Source organism: Mandrillus leucophaeus, unplaced genomic scaffold (genome assembly GCF_000951045.1).
Source record: "Mandrillus leucophaeus isolate KB7577 unplaced genomic scaffold, Mleu.le_1.0 Scaffold297, whole genome shotgun sequence".
NCBI lineage: Eukaryota > Metazoa > Chordata > Mammalia > Primates > Cercopithecidae > Mandrillus > Mandrillus leucophaeus.
The window spans coordinates 2,028,836-2,047,521 of record NW_012103109.1 but is presented as its reverse complement, the minus strand read 5'-3'; the positions used below and the strand labels follow the sequence as shown (position 1 = coordinate 2,047,521).

Genomic DNA, 18,686 nt, shown 5'->3' with positions numbered 1-18,686 from the left:
CCACGCCCGCTGCAGGACGCCCTCGGCCGGTTGGGCCGTGGTCAGGGTGTGGGTGGAGGTCCCACGGGACGGCGGCCCACCCTACGGGTTCGAATCCGGGTTCTGGCACTTCTCGACGCTAGGCTCTCTGGCCGCGCGGGTCGCGGTAATGGCAGCCACCATTTGCCGAGCGCTTGCCAAGAGCAGGGCCGCAAGACGTAGGCGCCCTGTGTGCTCCGGACAGCGGCCCTGTGTGACAGGCAGAATCCGTAACCCCATTTTACAGAATAGGATATCAGGGCCTAAGGAGCGTTGCCCAAGGTCACACAGCTCGAGAGAGCCAGAAGCGGGGTTCAAAGCCGCGTCGCTCTACTCCAGATACTGCTCTCTTACTCGCTGCCTTCGGCTTCCCCACGTGGGTCCACTGACGAAGCTGCGTGGACCCCGGTTCCCCCAGGAGGGGTATTGACGTTTCCCAAGTTTTGAGGCTTAACAGAAAATGCAACTGAGGCGCCTGGCACAGTGCTGGGGACGCAGTAAATGCTCAAGGAATGGTGACTATGAATACAGCTTTTACATATATGGTGAAATAACGCTTTATATCATCTGTCTCCTTTAGGATTTGGGGTGGAAGGCAGGCATGGTCAAACCCATTTCACTGACAGGAGAGCAGAGACAGGACGTGTCTCTCTCCACGTCTTCCAGCCAATAAAAGCAGCCAAGCTGGAGTCCAAAGCTAGGTGTTCTGACTCCCAGCGTGGGGGTCCCTGCACCAACCATGAGCCGCCTGCTCTGGAGGAAGTTGGCCGGCGCCACCGTCGTGCCAGGGCCGGTTCCAGCTCCGGGGCGCTGGGTCTCCAGCTCCGTCCCCGCGTCCGACCCCAGCGACGGGCGGCGGCGGCAGCAGCAGCAGCTGCAGCAGCCGCAAGTGCCATCCTCGGAGGGCGGGCAGCTGCGGCACAACCCGTTGCACATCCAGATGCTCTCGAAAGGGCTGCACGAGCAAATCTTCGGGCAAGGAGGGGAGATACCCGGCGAGGCCGCGGTGCGCCGCAGCGTCGAACACCTGCAGAAGCACGGGCTCTGGGGGCAGCCAGCAGCGCCCTTGCCCGACGTGGAGCTGCGCCTGCCGCCCCTCTACGGGGACAACCTGGACCAGCACTTCCGCCTCCTGGCCCAGAAGCAGAGCCTGCCCTACCTGGAGGCGGCCAACTCGCTGTTGCAGGCCCAGCTGCCCCCGCAGCCCACGGGTTGGGCCTGGGCGGAGGGCTGGACCCGGTACGGCCCCGAGGGGGAGGCCGTACCCGTGGCCATCCCCGAGGAGCGGGCCCTGGTGTTCGACGTGGAGGTCTGCTTGGCAGAGGGAACTTGCCCCACATTGGCGGTGGCCATATCCCCCTCGGCCTGGTAAGTAGGGACAGGGTTGGGGACATAAGTAGGCATGGGGTCCCAGCTTAATAGTTTGTTTCAGTGAACATTTACTGAGGTCCTGTTATGTGCTGGGTGCTCACGTAGGGAGCACTGCTGTGGTGAATTAGGACTAGACCCCTGTTTATGTGGGACTCACTTTCTGGTGGGAAGATCACAGGCAGTAAGCAAATACCCAAGTAAATGTCAGGCAGTAAAGGCCATGCGGAGAATCACAGTAGAGCGCTGTACATGAGACCTGTGGGAGGCCACTTAAGATCACCATGATTTGGTGCCTTTATCCCCTCCCCTAATAGCGTCATGAGAAGTTAGTCTGAAAAGTCATTTGAATAGTGTTTCTTTTTGGGGAGCTATTAATTATTTTGGGCAGTAGAAAGCTCCCTTTTGTGGGACTGTCCCAGGCAGTATAGGACATTAGCATCCCTGGCCTTTCCCATAAACGCCAGACCAACACCCCCCTCCCCACTGTCCCAGCCACCAACATTTCCACATGCCCCCTTGAGGCGGCATCTGGTTTACCACCCCTAGTTGAGAAACATTGCTTCCTGCCCCCAGCCTTCCAAGCAGGCATTTTGGTCCCAAACAAGTATATCCAATCTCTCTTTTCTTTTAAAATAACTTTCTAAGTGCTACCCAAGTTTCTTTTTCAAACAATGATGGCAGTACTGTTTCTCCCCTTTTTTTATTCTTCATTCCAGGATTAAAATACTATTTACAACCTTAATGCTTTCAGGCATGGCCAGCAAAAAAGTTGGCAGTTTCTTTATTCCTATTGGAAGCTACATCTTTGTAAAGAAAGCTGCGAAATGTTAAATATGCAGTTGAAAATGGTGAAAACATGGCTATATAGATAAGGTAGGCATTAATGGCTGAAAAGAGCAAAACTAGATGATTCTGCATTGATTGAATTCCAGTTACAATGAGAATCACACTACTTAGAATATGTAACTCGATGGTCAAAGTAAAGGGGAATACCGGCCATCATTTGGAAAGATAAAGTAGGCTTTGGTGGCTGAAAGAAAATTAGGAAATCAGTGACAAGAAAGATTTGTTTTTTGATCTGTTGGTCATTTTTGGCCAAGTTACCTCAAGTCCCCTTTTCTCTTCCTCCTCCTTTCTCTCCTTTTACCTCTCCTTTCCCTCCCTGTCCTTCCTGCTCTGCCCTCATTCTCATTCCATTCTTGCCAGTGGTACTCAGGGCATTGGCCTGATGGCAGAAGTCATTGTTAAGGCCTGGGCTCATGCTGGGACCTTCCTCCTGGGAGTCTGACTGGTGGGTGGAGGTGGGTGCCACGTGGTGCCCTAATAGCGGTCCACTTTGAACCTGGGCATGCCCCTGCCCCTTAACTGAGTAACATTAGGTACCTGACCATCCCACAGTTTACAATGGGAGGAGAAGCCTTCGTCAGCTATGAGCCTCCCACAGGGCAGCTTCTTCCCAAAGGCTGTTGGTAAGGGCTTTGGCCATCAGGCTAGAGGGACATCACTCCGGCTATCAACATTTATCTGAGATTCACAGTAAAACTAGTATTAATGGCATGGATCCCTACTCATCTTAAATTTGGCTTTCTTCTTTTTAATCACTAGTGTGTAATGAGATGGCTTCATGCACAGCTGCAGAGCTGCATCTTCACACCAATGTGGCTTTTTATTGTAACCAAAGTCCGTGTTATCACCATGGCCTCAACTATTTGGCATTCTTTAGCCTTTTTGTCTGTGTTGTTGTAAGGGCTTTGACATGCTGAATTAAAAGGTGGGGGAGATTTCTTTCAGTCCCTTGGCTTATTTTCACCATTTGGAGTATGAGTTAGATTTTGTCAGGTTTAAAACTAGGACCCTCTTGCTTTCTCTTTGAAATAAATTAGTTTTATATGTGTTGACTCTGTTGAGGCAGATACTCCCTCTTCCATTCCATAAAGGTTGCAAGGAGCTCCTCCTCTGCAGTGTTGTCCACACATGGCCTCGTCACTCACTTTGATGCTGAGTGGGCCTTGACTGTTGAGAACAATCTGTGGCTTGCAGCAGGCATTTCCTCAGTGGCCATTCCCCTACACCTAGCCTTGTGGATCTTGAGCAAACTGCAGCCTTTTACTGAATTAGTGTCAGGCCCCCAACAGGCCGCACTCATCCCTTATCCTCCCACCCCCACCTTATCACTTGCGCATACATTTTCTCATTCTGGCACTTTCCCTGGTCTCTCACTGAGGGTGAGATTCTCCAAGGTGTGTGATTTGTTCTTTGTCCCCCAGAATCTTTTCAGCCATGAGATGATTCATCCTGTACATGTGTGCAGTATTTGTCTTTTTTTTTTTTTTCACCAGTTCAATTAAAAAAAAACTCCACTTTTGGTTCTGTTACTGTCTATCTCCTTTACTAGCACTTTGAACAGTAGCTGGTTTGTGCCTATAGACACAAGGGGTTGATAATGTTCATAAAACCTCAGAGCTAGATGTAGACTTAGTGAACACTAGGTCTAGCAAACACCTTGATGGCCCAGGCTGTAATATAATACCTGCGTGTAGGTCTAATAGCCCAGTAATTCCATTTTTATGTGCAGAAGTTTAAAGAAGCTTTTGTAGCTCTTGCCCACCAGCACACACACCCACCCTGCTACACCTGACCTGTAGCTGAGTTAGGAGTACCCTTTGGTCTCACTTGTGTCCCCAGCTGCCAGTACGCCATCTGGCATGTAGTGGTAGGTGTGCAGTGGGTGTTGTGGAGTGGAAGTTTAATGTCTCCATAGTGAACCTGCCTGCCTCTCGCCTCCCTCAGGTATTCCTGGTGCAGCCGGCGGCTGGTGGAAGAGCGTTACTCTTGGACCAGCCAGCTGTCGCCGGCTGACCTCATCCCCCTGGAGGTCCCTGCTGGTGCCAGCCCCACCCAGAGAGATTGGAAGGAGCAGTTAGTGGTGGGGCACAATGTTTCCTTTGACCGAGCTCATATCAGGGAGCAGTACCTGATCCAGGTAAGGTTCCTGGGGCCAGCTACAGGTTCTGGCATGGGATGGGCCAGGAGCCCGAATCTCAGTGGTTAGGGAAGGCACTGCTTGCTTGGCAAGTGTCTCTATTGCCTTTGCTGAAGCCACAAGGCCCATCTGTTGACCAGCTGTGCCTCTGGTCCTTGTGCCTGGCTGTTTATGTCCCTGGGAAAGCCTGGTATAGGATCTAAGTTGTCACAAAGTAATAATGGCTTTTATCTCTGTGGCATTTTAGAGCTTAGCATGGACCTTAAAGGTTTTGAACCACAGCCTGGGCTCATTTCCTGCCTTAACCACTGATGACTATTATGAGGTCTTTAACATCTCTAAGTCTTAGTTTCCTTTTTTTTATAAAAAGGCAGAGATAACATAAATCTCATAGGATTAATAGGAGGGTTGGAACAATGCTTGCATGTCAAACACTCAGTACTCTGCCTGGTGTATAGTAGTGGCAATTCTTAATTTTATGAAGTGTTTTTTCATTGTATCTTCACAGCAGCCCTAGGAGACAAGCCGGGCGGGGGAGAGCAACCTTAGCCTCTAGCTGAGGGTGCTGAGGCTCAGACAGCCTTGTTGACATGCCCAGGGCCACAGAGCTTATGAGTGGCAGGGTTGGGGCCAGACTAGATAGCCCTGAAGGCTTTGTTTTGGCCACTCTGTATCTACGTTGCTCTGAGCTACTATTAGAAGCTGGGAAGGACTTGCACATTGGGTTTGAGCCAGGCCTGCATCTTAAAGGGTGGCTAGGATTTGGGAAGGCAGGCCCCTTAAAGGTGATGGGGCAAGCGTGAACAAACATGAGGATTCTGTATTTTGTGCTGGAGGCTGTGTGCTGGGAGGGGAGGCTGTTTGAGGAGCTGAGGTGGGGCTGGAGGTCCACACCACTAAGCAGTGGTGGGCTGGCCCCACAGTTGCAGCCTCCCTCCTTCCCTTCCCTTTCCTCCTCCTCCTCCTCAGGGTTCCCGCATGCGTTTCCTGGACACCATGAGCATGCACATGGCCATCTCAGGGCTAAGTAGCTTCCAGCGCAGTCTGTGGATAGCAGCCAAGCAGGGCAAGCACAAGGTCCAGGGCCCCACAAAGCAAGTCCAGAAGTCCCAGAGGAAAGCCAGAAGAGGCCCAGCGGTGAGAGCACACTGCCAGTGGGCAGGAGCATAGTAGCATAGTGCTTGGGACCCCCCTCACCAGCCCGTCTGACCCGAGGCCAAGCTGATCTGCCGTGTCCCTTGCTCTGGTTCCCCAGATCTCATCCTGGGACTGGCTGGACATCAGCAGTGTCAACAGTCTGGCAGAGGTGCACAGACTTTATGTAGGGGGGCCTCCCTTAGAGAAGGAGCCTCGAGAACTGTTCGTGAAGGGTACCATGAAGGACATTCGTGAGAACTTCCAGGTATGGTGCTAGAGGGGGCTCTCGGGAGATGGGCTGTGACACACCCCTAGCTGTGCTTGGGGAGATACAACTGCCAGGCCTGACCCTGAGACCTGGTGGTGGTAATGGGATGGCTGCCCACCTTGCGCCTTCCTGTCGTCTTGTGCCAGGACCTGATGCAGTACTGTGCCCAGGACGTGTGGGCCACCCATGAGGTTTTCCAGCAGCAGCTACCGCTCTTCTTGGAGAGGTAAGGGGGAGCCCATGTGGGAATTTTTGGGGGTCAGTGGGTTCCTGGTACCCGGGCCTGCTGTAATCAGGTGGCGCTGGTTCTATCTCAGGTTGGGGACCTTAGCTTTTCCAGGCTGAAAGAATGGAGCCCTTCTGTCCAGTGGTGTCCATCTGGGCCCTGGACTCTGGATTTCTACAGAGGCCCTGGAGGGGAGGGCCATGGAGTTGTGCTTGTGTTTCATGTGCATGGTGCTGGTTTACTATGCACCTTCTCTGAACTAGATCCTTAACCAAGGGCTTCATGTACATCATGCTTGTGTTTATTAATGAGTCCGTCTTATGAAGTGACCCTTGTGTAGCTGAAAATTCAGGTATATTTGTACCAAAGATACTGAAAGAAGAAAGACGGGAAGAAAATTTGGCTAGAACTTTTGACCCAAAGCTTAACTACTAATAGCTTACTGTTGGCTAGAAGCTTTACTGATAACATAATACATATTTTGTATGTTATATGTATTATATGCTATATTCTTAAAGTAAGCGAGAGAAAAAAAAATGTATTAAAATCATGAGGAGAAAATGTGTTTACCATTCATTAGGTGGAAGTGGATCATCATAAAGATCTCTGTCCTTCACGTTGAGTAGGCTGAGGAGGAGGGGGGTGGGGCTTGCTGTCTCGGGTGGCTAAGGCAGAAGAAAATAAGTGTGTAAGTGAACTTGCGCGATCCAGACCTGTGTTGTTTAAAGGTCAGCTGTATTTTACCACCCAAGTTGTGAGGTTCAGGCATGATGTTTTTCATGTATGGGATTAGCACAGTGCCTGGCACACAGTCATTACTCCATGTGTGGCAGCCATTTTCACTTTTGCCATCTATATTTCCCACATTACCCCTGAGGATGGGATGATATTGTTCCCATTTTATGGATGAAAGAACTGAGACTCCAGGTGATGGGGTTACTTACCCAGGGATGAGTAACAGTGAGCTGGGATTTAATGCCTTGTCTATTTGACTTTTGAGCTGTGCCATGTCGGTGGCTCGGTTGAGGCTTGCTAAACCAGCTCAGGGATTGGGCCAAAGTCTTGCCTCCTGTGGTCATTTATGGCAGCTCCTGGTGTTTGCCTCCAAGGTGTCCCCACCCAGTGACTCTGGCTGGCATGCTGGAGATGGGTGTCTCCTACCTGCCTGTCAACCAGAACTGGGAGCGTTACCTGGCAGAGGCACAGGGCACTTATGAGGAGCTCCAGCGGGAGATGAAGAAGTCGTTGATGGACCTGGCCAACGACGCCTGCCAGCTGCTCTCAGGAGAGAGGTAGCCAGGCCTTGGGTGGGCAGGATCTAGGCAGGGGTCTGGCAAGTGGGTGGCCTAGCCTTCGGCTTAGCCTTAGCCCAGCCCTAGTGGACTGACTTTGTAGGTACAAAGAAGACCCCTGGCTCTGGGACCTGGAGTGGGACCTGCAAGAATTTAAGCAGAAGAAAGCTAAGAAGGTGAAGAAGGAGCCAGCCACAGCCAGCAAGTTGCCCATCGAGGGGGCTGGGGCGCCTGGTGATCCCATGGATCAGGAAGGTGGGGAGCATGGGCAGGAGGTAGAGGTAGGGTAGGGGTTGTTGCTGGGAAGGTCCTGTGATTGAAGGGGTCCTTGGAAAGGGTTGCTCCAGCCTTCTGGAGATGAGCGGGTGGGAGCAGGTCTTACTGAGAGTTCCTTCTCCTGCTCCTGATTGTCTTCCCCCACCCTCACAGACCTCGGCCCCCGCAGTGAAGAGGAGGAGTTTCAACAAGATGTCATGGCCCGTGCCTGCTTGCAGAAGCTGAAGGGGACCACAGAGCTCCTGCCCAAGCGGCCCCAGCACCTTCCTGGACACCCTGGGTGAGCCCAGCCCACCCCCAGCAGTGTATCTAGAGTCCACCTTTGCGCCATTCTCAGGACAGACCTGGTCTGGGTTCTGGCACAGAGGCATCATGCACATGTGTACTTACTGACCTGCTGCCATTCATTCACACTGTCTTCCAGTCCTGTTCTCATTTGCTCACTCTGGACTGGCTTACTGGACTCACTCAGCACTGTTCTGAGCACCTGCTGTGCACTGGCCCGTGGCAGCCACTGGGTGTACAGACTGGAGCATAGCTCCTCCTTTCCAGTAGTTCCTTTTTTCTAGGAGAAGCCAGGCATGTAGACCAGCTAGTGCAGCTAGTGTCCATAGGTAGTTCTGACTCTGCCTGGGGAAATAAATCAAGAAGCCTTTCTTGAGAAGGTGCCCTTTCCTTTGAGCCTCATAGGGTGGCAGAGATGAGAAAAAGGGCATCCAGGGTGAGCAGCAGGGTGCCAACTTTGCACTTGCATGACCCTGAGAGCAAGTGTCCTGAGTGCCTTCCTAGCTTCACCCTGGGCTCAACTCTGGTGAACAGCCTGCAAGAGAGCACCCAGAAGGACTGGTGTTTCTCTAGAGGAGTGGGGAGGGCAGATGAGCTCCCTCCTCTGGTCAGTTACACTGAATGAAATGGAGCTTGGGAGGGAGCCCTGCCCTGGGCCAGGGTATGCTTTTGTGTCCTGGCTTCTGACTAGTGCAGTGGGACTGACTTAGTGTCTTTGCGTTTGAAATATTCTTCTAGAGGATTCCATGGGGGTCCTGGCTAAAGCATCCCAGAGGAGGGGATGGTGGCTGTAGGCCGGGGTCACCAGAAAGCCCCAGGGCTTTGGAGGGTGGGTGGGGCACATTGTGGGAGAGAGAACCTTCCCCCCAACAACTGCCCTTACCATTGTGACACTGCTGTCTTCCTGGTGGGACGTAGATGGTACCGGAAGCTCTGTCCCCGGCTAGACGACCCCGCATGGACCCCAGGCCCCAGCCTTCTCAGCCTGCAGATGCGGGTCACACCTAAACTCATGGCACTGACCTGGGATGGCTTTCCTCTGCACTACTCAGAGCGTCATGGCTGGGGCTACCTGGTGCCTGGGCGGCGGGACAACCTGGCCAACCTCCCGACAGGTACCACCCTGGAATCAGCTGGGGTGGTCTGCCCCTACAGGTAAGGCTCAGGCCCAGGGGAGGAAGGGGCTGGAGCCTAGGAACCCCTTCCCCTGGCTGGTCAGCTCAGGCTAGTGGAAAGAGTTTGGGTTCAAGGGTCTGGGTTCAGAAGAAGGGAAAACAAAAAAGGAAAAAATTTTAAAAAACACACACACAAAAAGGCGTCTGGGTTCATGTTTTTTTTTTCCATGGCTACCCTTACCCTCTGGATCTCAGAGGCCCTGGGAGGGAGTACGTTGAGATGTTCAGAGTGGGGAGGACTAAAGGCCTTCCTCTTGGGCCTGGCAGCACAGCTGCCTTCACAGGAACATGCAGAGGGCTGTTACAAGTAGCAGGGAGATGGGCTTTTTAAAAGATGTATATATAATTCGAGTGATAATTATGGGCCAAGTTCCCCAAGGAGCCCCATGAGCTAGAATGATTATCCCCATGTTGTAGTTGACAAAGGCTCGGTTGACTTGTTTAAGATCACAGAACCTGAGCTTTAGACAAGCAGGTGTTGGGGAGAAACTTACAGTGGCCCAGAATTAAGAGTCCTGGCTTTTCAGGGCAGCCTGAGTCTCTTGCAGGGCCTTGGGACAAAAAGGGTAAGACTGGCCTTGTTCCTTTGAGCCCAGTGGTAGGTGAGCTGGCAGGAGCCAGCCTGAAGCTGGGCCCTGGGTCCTATCCTCTTGCTGTGCGCTCAGAACTTCTCGAGGCGGCAGTTCTGTAGTGTAAGAGGAACTTGGATTTGAGTGAGACAAGGCCTCGAACCCCAGCCTGCTGCCAGGGTGCTGTCATTTTTAGTTTTTGTCAATCCCTGTCTAAAACCTGGGGAAAGTGCTGTCTGGTTCTGCCTCAGAGCTGATTCTGAGGACTAAATAGAGAATTGTGGAAGGCACCAGCAAGCTGCCTGGCCCACAGTGGGCATATGGTAATCAGAGGCTGCTGCTGCTGTTCTCTGCCCAGAGCCATCGAGTCCCTGTACAGGAAGCACTGTCTTGAACAGGGGAAGCAGCAGCTAACGCCTCAGGAGGCCGGCCTGGCTGAGGAGTTCCTGCTCACTGACAATAGTGCCATATGGCAAACGGTGAGGGCGGGCTCTGAACCTGAGCTTTGGGGAGGGGAGGTCTCTGTATTCCACCCAGGGAAGGAGCAGCCTTTTTGGGTGGGAGGCTGGCACTGGTGGCTCACCCCAGAGTAACCTGCGGTGTCTGAGTACCATGCAGGGAGGGGCTGGTGGATTGGGACCTACCCAGTCCCCTGCTTCACTCTCTTGGTCCTTGGACCACTCCAGGTAGAAGAACTGGATTACTTAGAAGTGGAGGCTGAGGCCAAGATGGAGAACTTGCGAGCTGCAGTGCCAGGTCAACCGCTAGCTCTGGTGAGCAGTGTGCCTGCTCAGGGGTTCTCTGGGTGGGTGCTGGGTGGAAAGGGCTTCCTCTTGCCCATGTAGTTCTTCCCAGCCAGAGTTCCCTAGGTCTTAGGGGGGTTGGAGATGCCACCCTGTCCCTGGGAGGCCCCACACATGTTGGAGGACAAGGAGAAAGCCTGAGTGAGACCTCATGGCCATCTTGTCATTTCCCAGCTGATGACGACAGTTTCAGGCCCTTTTCCCACTCCCTACCCCCTGGCCCTTGCTGAATGCAGGTGCTGGAGCAGGGCCTGATCTAGGTGTGTGGCCCCCACAGACTGCCCCTGGTGGCCCCAAGGACAGCCAGCCCAACTATCACCATGGCAACGGACCTTACAACGATGTGGACATCCCTGGCTGCTGGTTTTTCAAGCTGCCTCACAAGGTGTGTCCTGGGTCGTGGCCTGTCCTGTGGTGTGTCCTCACTCTGCTCAAGGCCCACAGCAGGCCTTCAGAGTGACACACCTGAGACTGTCCTTTTTGTGGGAATGACTAGTAGTGGGACAGAGTGTGATTTCAGGCACATACTGTCATGTCTCAGCTTTTGTTTTTCTAATGAAAGTTGGGTGGCAGGGGGTACATCTGGTACGTGATAGATTCTGCCGATTTGTCACTATGTGGGGAGCCAGGTTTGCTTGTGTCTGTGTATCCTAGGGGGCGTGTGTGTGCGCATGTGTGTGCGCGCACGTTTGTGTGTGTGTGCGTGTGTGTGCATGTGTGATGCAATCAGGGATTTGCCTCAGACTGCTGAGGTTCTGAGCTCAGTGTTGGGAGAAGTGCAGGTGCTCACATTGGTTCCCCACCCAGGGGTCTGCCACCTGCCTCCAGCCCCTGCTTCCTTTGCTCTGTCCAGGATGGTAATAGCTGTAATGTGGGAAGCCCCTTTGCCAAGGACTTCCTGCCCAAGATGGAGGATGGCACCCTGCAGGCTGGCCCAGGAGGTGCCAGTGGGCCCCGTGCTCTGGAAATCAACAAAATGATTTCTTTCTGGAGGAACGCCCATAAACGTATCAGGTGGGCCACCATGGGAGGAGTCCTGGGACGCCTTTCCCCGCTCTTCCCACCCAGGGACCTCTGACTAACCTTGGATTCCCAGAGGGCCAGCCTAGCTGTGGTCCAGAGGCCTAGCTACTTTTGGTCCTGGTGCCATGGACCTTGGGCAAGTCTCCCCTCTAGCTTCAGTTTCCCTGTTAACGTAAAAAGAATGGTGCTGTAGGACCACGAGAGCCCTTCGTAGCTCCCAACAGAACCTCTTGGTGTAACTGCCGGAGCCATGGGATATGGCTGAGGACCATGGAGAGCTGGTGGCCTATAAGCCCTGTTGGGGGCTGGGAGCTGGGTCTTGTAGTCTGGAATGGCAAATGTATTCATCTTGAAGGCCATTTCCAAGGTGATTGTGGCCACCAGCACTCTCTGGTGAGCAGAATGGGTTTTGGGATGATGAAGTCTGCCTGTGTGTAGGAAGAGGTAGTGCCTCATGGATGCCCCCCAGAGAGGAGGAGGAGCTCGCTCAGAGGCCTGGCCGGTTCCCAGATGGCTTATGCTCTTGACTGGTGTATCACAGCGCCCCAGGCCTTGGCTGAGCCAGGGCTCACGTTGAGTCCAGTTAGTGAGGCTGGGTAGGAGGATAGCAGTCCAGGAGGTGGGCAGGTGAGGGTCATGGTGGGATGCGGGATAGATTCTGCTTCCCATGGCTGTGCTGAGCCTCACTTTGTCCCCACAGCTCCCAGATGGTGGTGTGGCTGCCCAGGTCAGCTCTGCCCCGTGCTGTGATCAGGTATGGTCTGCTGAGTGGTTGTAGGGATAGGAGAACTGAGGTGAGGTGGTAGGTCCTAGGGTCAAAGCAACTAAGACCCATTTCCTTCCCCTGCACCCCACCAGGCACCCCGACTATGATGAGGAAGGCCTCTATGGGGCCATCCTGCCCCAAGTGGTGACTGCCGGCACCATCACTCGCCGGGCTGTGGAGCCCACGTGGCTCACTGCCAGCAATGCCCGGGTATGTGTCATCTGCACCTCTGGCCCCTGCTCTTCCTCTCCCAAGTCTGTAGAAACTCAGCTCTGAGGGCCTTTAGGTATTTAGCGAGGAGCATGAAAAGGATCCTGTGATCTGGGTCAGGCAGGACTCTAGTTCACTGCCTGACCCAGATCTTGGAGTGGATGGAAGACAGGAAAATCTGGCTTCATGATTCCTGTCCACTCCTTCAGTAAATGTGTTTTGGGCACCTGCTCCTGGCCAATGACAGGCGTAATAGCTACAGCTCTCATGGAATTTAGATGGGACCATGTAGGTGAGGGGTCTGGCATAGCGCTAAGCATAGAGTAGATTCTTTACCTGTCATCCCAATTGCTGATAGGTGGCTGTCTATAGAACTGTGGAGTTTCACCAGTGCTGTCTGGCATTCTCTAAAGCCATTCCCTTAGGAAAGGCTCTCAGTCAACTCTGGCTCCAGGAATAGGGTAGGAGGAGTCTCATTTGGGTATCTCACTCTTCCCACAGCCTGACCGAGTAGGCAGTGAGTTGAAAGCCATGGTGCAGGCCCCACCTGGCTACACCCTTGTGGGTGCTGATGTGGACTCTCAAGAGCTGTGGATTGCAGCTGTGCTTGGAGACGCCCACTTTGCCGGCATGCATGGTGAGCAGGAGCCGGGGTTGGGGCAGCCCAGCCCCTCAGGTAGCATATTGACAGTTCTGATGAACATTGGGCAGAATGTTCCTGAGTTTCTTTTCTCACTCCTGCTTCCAGGCTGCACAGCCTTTGGATGGATGACACTGCAGGGCAGGAAGAGCAGGGGCACTGATCTACACAGTAAGACAGCCACTACCGTGGGCATCAGCCGTGAGCATGCCAAAGTCTTCAACTACGGCCGCATCTATGGGGCTGGGCAGCCCTTTGCTGAGCGCTTACTAATGCAGTTTAACCACCGGCTCACGCAGCAGGAGGCAGCTGAGAAGGCCCAGCAGATGTACGCCGTAACCAAGGGCCTCCGCTGGTGAGGGTCCCTCTCCCATCCACTTTAACACCCAGGACCTGAGGCCTGCTTTACTGTCCTTTAGTACTCCCATCTGTTCTATCTCGTGCCCATTACTTGAACCCTCACCTAGCCGCTCTCCTTCTACAACTGTGTAACCTAGTTCCAGGATGATTTGTCCTGTTGTGATATTTGCTTGCTTTATAGTCAGCCTTAAATAGTTTTTCCTCATGGGAGTAAAGCTATACTTTTGGTTTACTGTCACCAAGTGGTAGCCTCTTGACAATTCTGATTATGCCGCATAATCAATAATACAGGGGTTGCAAACTCAGATGCCTACAGGGAATGAAAGCAAATGGAGTGGGTGGAAGACAGGAGTTGACAGGAGGGCGCTGTGGCAAACTGGAGCATGTAGGCTGATGTTGATACAGGAGAAAGCATTACCAGGCCTCCAGGTTACTTAGCCTAGTTCTCCAATTTGTTTCCTTTCATAGTACTGCATACTGTGTGCTCAGGGCCTTAGCAGACTCTGGAGGGTTCCAAAAGTGTGAGGGAAGAGAGGTACAACTTCCTGAGGTACAATACATTGTCCACATTCAATTAGCTGGCTCATTGTGGAAACTTTCTTATGAACAACTAAAAGTTTAAGTATGTGATAAATGATATAGTGGTTGATGACTGTAAATGCAGGAAAGGGGAGCTGAGTATCATCCAGTGGATAAAGTGAGGTTGGGTAAGGCTCATACGGTGAGCAGCGTGTGCTGGTAGAGGCAAGAAAGGTGGTGGGGCTTTAGTTGTGGACACCTTCAAAAGTGTCACAGGAGTTTGGACTGCGGGCGCAGGTAGTAGGGAAGCCGTTTATACAAGTGAGTGATGGGTCTCTGGAGCCTTCAGGCAACAAGCCTTGTGAAATCTGCAGGTTAGATGGAAGCTGAGTTGTCTAGGGTTGTGGCAGTTGAGAAGGGTAAGCCAGGCCTGGCTGTTGTGTTTTCTGCTTCAACAAATGCCCCCTCCCCTTCAGGGTAGCCTATTCTTACCCCATCCCCCCAAATCTAGAGTGATGGTCCTTGCTGTCTCCTGAATATAAGGCCCGTGTTGGTCATTGGGCAATTCAGTATCTAAAGAAACAGGACAGTAGGAATAGTGGTTGCTTGTGTGCTGGAGTCTTTGTCCTTTATTGGGCTACCATGGGGTGTCCCAGGCTTTGGAGCTACAAAAGCCTGGGCTGCATCTCTTTCTAGCTCCGTGATCCTAGGCAAGGCACTTAGCCTCTCTGAGCCTGTTTCTTCCTCTGAATAAAAGCCTTTAGGGGACTGGCATGATGCCAGTGTTTTTGAAAGTTGAAGTGATGTGAACATTCCACGCCAAGGCACTAGGTGTGACACAGGAAGCCCTCCTGTGGAATGATGGTGATAACAACGCTGCCCCCAGGTATCGGCTGTCGGATGAGGGCGAGTGGCTGGTGAGGGAGTTGCACCTCCCAGTGGACAGGACTGAGGGTGGCTGGATTTCCCTGCAGGATCTGCGCAAGGTCCAGAGAGAAGCTGCAAGGAAGTAAGAACCTGCTTTGTGTTAAGGATGGAGGGAGGGGTCTGGGCTTGCCCCAGAAGAGCTTGGATGCTTTGTTTTTCAGCTTTGAGATGCTGACAGACAGAGTATGCCCTCTGTTTCTGGTCCCTTAGGTCACACTGGAAGAAGTGGGAGGTGATTGCTGAACGGGCATGGAAGGGGGGCACAGAGTCAGAAATGTTCAATAAACTTGAAAGCATTGCTACGTCTGACATACCACGTACCCCGGTGCTGGGCTGCCGCATCAGCCGAGCCCTGGAGCCCTCGGCTGTCCAGGGAGAGGTATCTTGCTACCTTTGGAGCATAGGTAGAGGGGCCCCCGGGGAGGGCAGGGCAGGGCACAGGCTCCCTGTGGACCTTACCGATGTTCGTAGGTAGGGCCAGAGTGAAGCTTCTCTTGGGGCTTCTACCCTAGAGTTAATTGGTATGTAGCATAGCCCCTCTCACCTGTGCCCACCTTCCCTCCCCAGTTTATGACCAGCCGTGTGAATTGGGTGGTACAGAGCTCTGCTGTTGACTACTTACACCTCATGCTTGTGGCCATGAAGTGGCTGTTTGAAGAGTTTGCCATAGATGGGCGCTTCTGCATCAGCATCCATGACGAAGTTCGCTACCTGGTGCGGGAGGAGGACCGCTACCGTGCTGCCCTGGCCCTGCAGATCACCAACCTCTTGACCAGGTATGCGGGGCCCATGGCCTCTAGCCTGGCCATGTGCTCCTATGTGGGGCTTTGGGTGAGCGCTTCTTGGGCCAGACTGAGCAGTTTTAAGTTTTCATCCCCCTAGAAGTGAATGTTTCACCTTCTTATTTCTAATTTTTAAAAAGTTATAGAAGTCCTAAAAAGACTAGCCTGAATTTTTAAAAAAAGAGTTCTTGGGTTTGAAAATGTCAAATACCAAGACTGATCATTGAGGAAGCTGTGAGGTTAGGGGAATTATTTCAAAGGGTGGTACTCACACTTTTCTATTTTGAAAATCAAATGACAGAAGCCTTTTCTCATTTCATAGAAAATTGAGATGTTTTTCTTTCTCCCATAAATGTTTCCTTTCTTAAGTGCCAAAAGTTTGTTACTTGACTGCTAACAGAAAACATTGTTAATGGGGACACTCAAATGTGATTTTTTAAAAATATCTTATATATTTTATATATTGAGTTGTATTTTCTTGTAGTAAAATTCCTAGTTCTTATGGATGAATTAAATGATATTACCGTTCCATGTTGATCTGCCACTCAGAACCAGTTTGGGAACCATGATCTATCCTGATTATTGGGTAAATAAGAGATGTTTACAATATTCAACATTGTTTCCGTTGCCCTCTTAATCATCTCCGGGGGGTTATGCTTAACAAAGCTAAAAGTCCTCATTTATGCTTCAAACTCTGGCCCAATTGGAAGTGATTTCGTATATTAATAAAATGTACCAAACTGGAAGAAAAAAACAGTGTGTTGAGTCCATAATTGCATTTCAGTATCTCAGTGGGAGGTTAGGCTGCTGGATGGAAGACAGTGCTGGACCTTCACCTTTCTTGACTTAGCTAGGTGAACAGATGGGGTGTTGGACCAGGGGAAGCCCTGCTCTGAGGGGTGTGGGGTCATTGTTCCAGGAGTGATGCGTCTGTGTTCACAGGAGGGGCATGACTGTGAGGGGAGATTGGGTCTCTTTCAGGTGCATGTTTGCCTACAAGCTGGGTCTGAATGACTTGCCCCAGTCAGTCGCCTTTTTCAGTGCAGTTGATATTGACCGGTGCCTCAGGAAGGAAGTGACCATGGATTGTAAAACCCCTTCCAACCCAACTGGGATGGAAAGGAGATACGGGATTCCCCAGGGTGAGCACAACGCATTTGTTCCTCGTTACAAATAGGATCTGAGGTGGACTAGCAAGTGGGTTTTGGAGAACAGGAAGCTTGGGGCCCCAGAGATCACCCTCTTGATTCATGCTATATTCTAGGCTAATTTCAGTTTAGAAGGTGCCCTGTATCCACAATGAATGTGACATGATGTTTCAAAAATGAAGACAGCAGAGCTTCAAATATTCTACCTGTACCTGTCCCCTACTTCCAACCACAGCAGAAATGTTTAAAGAGGATTTATTCTATAGAGTGCATTCTTAGATGACAGAAAAACAAACTGTGCTTTAAATACCAAACAAATCAGAAAGCTTATTTTCTATTTAAAATGTATCTAAGACAGACTTATTTTATATAAAAAGAAAACAGACCCTCCTAACATGTAACATTACCATTCGTGACAATTGTTCTCAACCTTTCACTCTCCTTTTTGACCTTAGCATTAAGCTCCTTTGCTCACTTCTGAGCTCTCAGTTACAGTTATTGAGGTGGCATCCTAACCAATTTGCACTATTTTTCAGGTGAAGCGCTGGATATTTACCAGATAATTGAACTCACCAAAGGCTCCTTGGAAAAACGAAGCCAGCCTGGACCATAGCACTGCCTGGAGGCTCTGTATTTGCTCCCATGGAGCTTCGTCGGGGCGGTGCAGGCTCCCAAACTCAGGCTTTCAGCTGTGCTTTTTGCAAAAGGGCTTGCCTAAGGCCAGCCATTTTTCAGTAGCAGGACCTGCCAAGAAGATTCCTTCTAACTGAAGGTGCAGTTGAATTCAGTGGGTTCAGAACTAAGATGCCAACATCGGTGTGGGCTGTAGGACAAGGGGCATTGTTGCTTGTTGGGTAAAAACGAAGCAGAAGCCCCAAAGTTCACATTAACTCAGGCATTTCATTTATTTTTTCCTTTTCTTCTTGGCTGGTTCTTTGTTCTGTTCACCATGCTCTGATGCAGTGCCCTAGAAGGGAAAAGAAGTAATGCTCTAACGTGATAAACCTGCTCCAAAGCAGTGGAAATAAAAAGAAGAAGAAAAAAAAAACTATCTTCTCATCAAAGCCTGTGTTACTCATGCTTTCCCCCCATTCCCACTCACAGGAGGTAATTATGTTGAAGAAGAGGAAGGAGTCCTCCAAAGTGTAGAGTAAGGCAGTGCCACCTCCTTCTCTTAGGACTTTTGCTATACTGAGGAAACTCATGGGACAAAATGATAGAGAAGAAGCTATTGGCATCAAAATGCTACATGACTCTCCTGAGTGCAGCTGCCAAGTGGGTAAAGGGAATGGATGGGGCCCCTGGAGTGTGATCATCTGAAGAATGCATGTTCGAAATTCTTGAGAAGTCAGAAATCCAGGGCATTTGTATGTAAACTTCCAATTTTGAAATGGGAGTGGCCTACTGATTTGCTACGTATCAGACGATCCTAAGGTGAAAATTTTAGGTGCTAGAAGTTAAGGAAACATTTGGTTCTGTTTCAAAGATGATGCAGGGATGGGGATGTGGCACTGTCACTGGTAAGAGTAAAGAGAGAGGAACAAACCACAAGGGAAAAGGATAAGACACTGGCATGAATTGAAGAAAGAAGCCTTAACCCAAACTAATGAGTGGCCTTTGAATGAGGGCATGACTTGAGAAGTAAACTAGTTTCTGAGCCAGACTGCTATAGCTGGTCATCATCCAGTAGTTTAAAGGATAACAGGACGAGGACCCACAGCAGGACACTGTTTTGTTACCACCTGTTTCCTGGAAGTGTTTACCAAAAATGTATGCAAGTTGGGGCAACTTCATTGGTCCAAAGTTTACAGCCCTTCTGAGAGTCCTTGACTCTCATCTTTGCCAGATCACCTTTTAGTCCTTTCCCAGTCTGTTGCCCTTCCACTAATCTGTGACTGCTCCCAGATA

The 18,686-nt window shown here is 51.2% G+C and overlaps 2 protein-coding genes across 4 annotated transcripts in view; one reads left to right on the top strand and one right to left on the bottom strand.

Annotated features, from left to right (window-relative positions):
• The first annotated feature begins 602 nt into the window (after positions 1–602).
• Positions 603–17,813, top strand: POLG (polymerase (DNA directed), gamma). The gene is made up of 22 exons (XM_011986316.1): positions 603–1,386; positions 4,180–4,372; positions 5,342–5,509; positions 5,628–5,774; positions 5,924–6,003; positions 7,113–7,295; positions 7,399–7,550; positions 7,725–7,851; positions 8,775–9,011; positions 9,959–10,079; positions 10,287–10,373; positions 10,681–10,788; positions 11,257–11,417; positions 12,127–12,180; positions 12,285–12,402; positions 12,904–13,039; positions 13,151–13,397; positions 14,808–14,930; positions 15,059–15,227; positions 15,416–15,624; positions 16,612–16,772; positions 17,315–17,813. Exons 1-22 carry the CDS (start codon positions 758–760, stop codon positions 17,389–17,391), a joined length of 3,687 nt encoding a protein of 1,228 aa, XP_011841706.1. The 5' UTR covers positions 603–757; the 3' UTR covers positions 17,392–17,813.
• FANCI (Fanconi anemia, complementation group I) overlaps positions 16,889–18,686 on the bottom strand; it is an 81,872-nt gene continuing 80,074 nt past the window's right edge. For 2 of the 3 annotated variants that reach the window (XM_011986317.1, XM_011986318.1), the window contains one exon: positions 17,659–17,745. In XM_011986317.1, the coding sequence (XP_011841707.1) occupies positions 17,683–17,745 (63 nt within the window). In that variant the 3' untranslated portion in view covers positions 17,659–17,682. Of the gene's footprint in view, positions 17,746–18,686 lie in introns of all 3 variants that reach the window. The other variant, XM_011986319.1, reaches the window with a different exon arrangement.

Bases quoted from the DNA above. Each gene is read 5' to 3' on its own strand.
- POLG (XM_011986316.1), top strand. From the start codon at position 758: ATGAGCCGCCTGCTCTGGAGGAAGTTGGCCGGCGCCACCGTCGTGCCA. The intron at 13,040-13,150 runs GTGAGCAGGAGC...TCCTGCTTCCAG, and splicing joins CCACTTTGCCGGCATGCATG to GCTGCACAGCCTTTGGATGG. The intron at 15,228-15,415 runs GTATCTTGCTAC...TTCCCTCCCCAG, and splicing joins CCTCGGCTGTCCAGGGAGAG to TTTATGACCAGCCGTGTGAA.